This window comes from Panthera uncia, unplaced genomic scaffold (genome assembly GCF_023721935.1).
Source record: "Panthera uncia isolate 11264 unplaced genomic scaffold, Puncia_PCG_1.0 HiC_scaffold_558, whole genome shotgun sequence".
Taxonomy (NCBI): Eukaryota; Metazoa; Chordata; class Mammalia; order Carnivora; family Felidae; genus Panthera; species Panthera uncia.
The window spans coordinates 34,863-38,336 of NW_026059713.1; the positions used below are offsets into that span (position 1 = coordinate 34,863).

Below are 3,474 nucleotides of genomic sequence, written 5' to 3' on the forward strand. Positions count from 1 at the left end.
CCCCCCCCCCCCCCCCCCCCCCCCCCCCCCCCCCCCCCGCCCCAGTGCTTTGTTATCCATCACCATTAAACCAAAGAAATGCCAGACGCCAGGGGCAGAAAGTCCCCTCAGAGGGCAAAGTCCAACCCTTGTTGGGAAACTGAGGAACAGAGACACTCTTGGATAAGCACTGTCTCCCAGATCCCTGCTTCCAACCTGGGGTGCTCCTGACCACCAGACCCCGGTTTTAAGTGGGCTTTCTTCCTTTTTAAAAAAAAAATTTTTTTTAATGTTTGTTTATTTTTGAGAGAGAGAGAGAGAGAGAGTGCGAGTTGGCAAAGAGAGAGGGAGACACAGAATCTGAAGCAGGCTCCAGGCTCCAGCACAGGGCCTAACATGGGGATCGAACTCATGAACTGCAAGATCATGACCTGGGCCGAAGTCAGACACTTAACCGATGGAGCCACCCAGGCACCTCTTAAAGTGTCCAGAAGCAAACCTGCCTCCTGCCCCTCCCCCACCTGTCCCTATCCAAGCCACAGCCCTCCTGTCCTCCCTTGCCTCGTAAATCTCTCTGGAGTCTGCCCCTCACCCTTACCCCACCACCCAGCCGGTATCCCTGCCTGTGCGCCGTGCCCTTCTAGGGCACTTCTGCACCGGAGTCAAAGGGGTCCCGCCCAAAGCATACACTCCATCAAGCTGCTCCCTCTCTTGAACACCTTTCAGTGGCTCCCAGTTGTCTTCAGGTCATACTCTGAGACCTGGCCGTCAAGGCGTGGTGACTTCGCTACAACACTCCCTGCCTCAGGTTTCCACGCCTTGGCATCAGCTCACTTTTCTGCTAGGAAATGACTTCCTCTCTCTCTGCACTCTCTCTGCCGGACAGACTCCCTGTTTTTGAAGACCTAGCTCAAATGCTTCCTCCTCTGTGAAGCCACCTGTGATTTCCTCCATAACCTGGAGGGAGGATTAGTCTCTCCCTCTACCCTGATCCCGAGTGGCTCTGTTAACCCTGTTCGCCTCTCTGTGACCTCCTAGAGGCACAGGGGCAGAGACCGTGTCTTTGCCATGTCTGCGACTCCAGCCTGGTCTCCGCAACTTCACGTACAACGTGCGCACCTGCAGATGTTTCCCAAATGAATTGCAAGGTTGAGTGGCTGGTCAGGTCTCACCGCCTCTTGGTGGCTGAGCCATGACTGGATCCTGTCTCTGACTCTCGGCCAGTTCATCCATTCGTCCAACAAATGTTGTTGACTGGGCCAGCGCCAGGGACCCAGGACCTTGCAAAGGGCCTGGAACAGGTCCCTGTGTGTTGCTTCTGTGCCTCACTCCTCACCTCCACCCTCCCTTTCCAGAACAAATGTGTGCCATATTGGCCAGAGGTGGGCGCTCAGCGCGTTTATGGACCGTACACAGTAACCAATTGCGGGGAGCATGACACAGCTGAGTACAAACTCCGTACCTTGCAGGTCTCCCCGCTGGACAATGTGAGTGTCCCCTCCATCCTTGTCTCACTCCCGGGGCCCCTCCTGGGAGCTGCTCTCATGTCTGGTTGGGTGGGACGGGGTGGTGTGTGGGAACAGAGGGCACTGGCCCTATGCACTCTGCCCAGGGGGACCTGGTTCGGGAGATCTGGCACTATCAGTACCTGAGCTGGCCTGACCATGGCGTCCCCAGCGAGCCTGGGGGTGTCCTCAGCTTCCTGGATCAGATCAACCAGCGGCAGGAGAGTCTGCCTCACGCGGGACCCATCATCGTGCACTGCAGGTGAGAACAACGATGAAGTTAGGAGTCGTGATGGCCAGTAAATCCTGCTAAGTGTCGCGTGCTGCTCATCGTAAACACTGCTTTCCGAGCTAATGCATTTCACGCGTCCGTCCCCCTGATCCCAGCCTCATCCGGGCTCCTTGACAGCCCCAGACCCCTGTGGGAAACTTAAGCTTGAACCCACCCCACTGATTGATCCTGTGCCTGGGGGTGGCTTCTTCAGAGACTTCGAGACTTCCCTGGATGTACCGTCTCATCCAGGCCTGCCACATACAGATGAGAAAACAGGCCCAGCAGCTTGCCAGCTGGCCTTCGAGAGAGCCTGCACGGACACTCACAACAGACCTTGGTCCTGGTCATGTTGTTTCCTCACACGGGCTTACTCAGCGTATATATTTTCTCGGCCCCAAGCGTCTCCCATCTGGGGGCAGTGTGGCTCCCTACGTTTTCTCATTTTCCCCTCTGTAGCCCCCGGGGCGCTTAGCCTTCTCTGCTTCTCCCTTCCCAGCTAGTGACCCCAGCTTGGCCTCCAGGGTTGCGTGGCGACGGGTGGTATCTCTTCCAGACGGGCCCACGCATCACTAGCTCCACTGGAGAACCTCATGACTAGGAGAACCTGTTCCTGCTAAACGGGGAGGTGGGGGGTCAGCAACGAGGAGGTGGGGGGGGGCCCATCAGGCCTGAAGGGCAGAGTCCTGTAGATGGGCCTACCCAGCCCGCCTGGCCTGGGTGCATGGGAGGCAGTGGGTGCAGGTTCCTGGACAGAGACCGTAGTTTTAAATTTCAGTTCTGCTACTCACCGGCTGTGTGATCGTGGACAAATTGCTTGGTTACTCTGACCCGCAGATTCGTCTTCTGTAAATTCAGGATCTCCTATGGTTGCTCTGAGGGTGAAATAAGACCCTGTCACTGTGTCGGGAATATAGTGAATCCCTGAAGAAATGGGAGCTGTGAATGGTTTAATAACTCACAGCAGGAAGAGAATGGGGAAACGGGAGCCTGCTTTTTCTGCTTCCCTACCCTCTCCCTCCAAGTGACCCCAGGCTGCGAGGGCCTCACACTTCTTCCTTCTTCCCACCAGCAACTGCTTGTCCTGGGGCAGGGCTGGGTGGGCTGAAACTGGGGGTACCCCCCACGTGCCATCTAAGGGACTCTGCTCTGCCTCCAGGGGCAGGCCCATCGCCCACAACGACCCTCCTGCTACCCCCCTTCCACTTCTTGAAATCCCCATGGCCTTTATTTAGATGCTACAGGAAGGAAGTGGGTAAGGGGGGGGGTTATTTTTGACAATCTGGGTTTGAAATTAGACAGTGCAACTCAGGTCACCAGCCTGATGGGCCCAGCAAAGGGGGTGGGACTGCAGTCTCCGAGGGGTCCTGAGGTTCCCCGGGGCTGTTTGCCCGAGGGTGGTGGCACAGGGTGGGGAAGGGGATAGCCCTTACTGCGTGGCTCCCCCACCTCTCCACAGCTCCTGACCCCAGTGCCCTTTGTGCCCTGCTGTCTCTAGGGCTGCCCTTTCCCTGCCGTCAGGGTCTGAAAAAAAAAGAAAAAAAGGGAAACGAAGCCCTGCTTAAAAAAGTTCTAAATATAACTTTAGAAGGGCAGGGGCGGGGTGCAGGGAAGGCCTCATTCAGGCCAAGGGTGTGGGAGAGGGCCAGGGGAGGCCCGGAGTGCCTGTGGAGCAGGCAGGACCTTGATGGGGCTGGGGCTCCTAGATCCTCCAGAGTA

The 3,474-nt window shown here is 57.0% G+C and overlaps 1 protein-coding gene across 1 annotated transcript in view; it reads left to right on the forward strand.

Moving 5' to 3' along the window:
- LOC125918219 (tyrosine-protein phosphatase non-receptor type 6) overlaps positions 1–2,389 on the forward strand; it is a 7,534-nt gene extending 5,145 nt beyond the window's left edge. Inside the window, exons 10-11 of the mRNA XM_049624248.1 lie at positions 1,335–1,466; positions 1,592–2,389. Of these exons, the coding sequence (XP_049480205.1) occupies positions 1,335–1,466; positions 1,592–1,750 (291 nt within the window). The 3' untranslated portion in view covers positions 1,751–2,389. The remainder of the gene's footprint in view (positions 1–1,334; positions 1,467–1,591) is intronic.
- Positions 2,390–3,474: the final 1,085 nt, after the last annotated feature.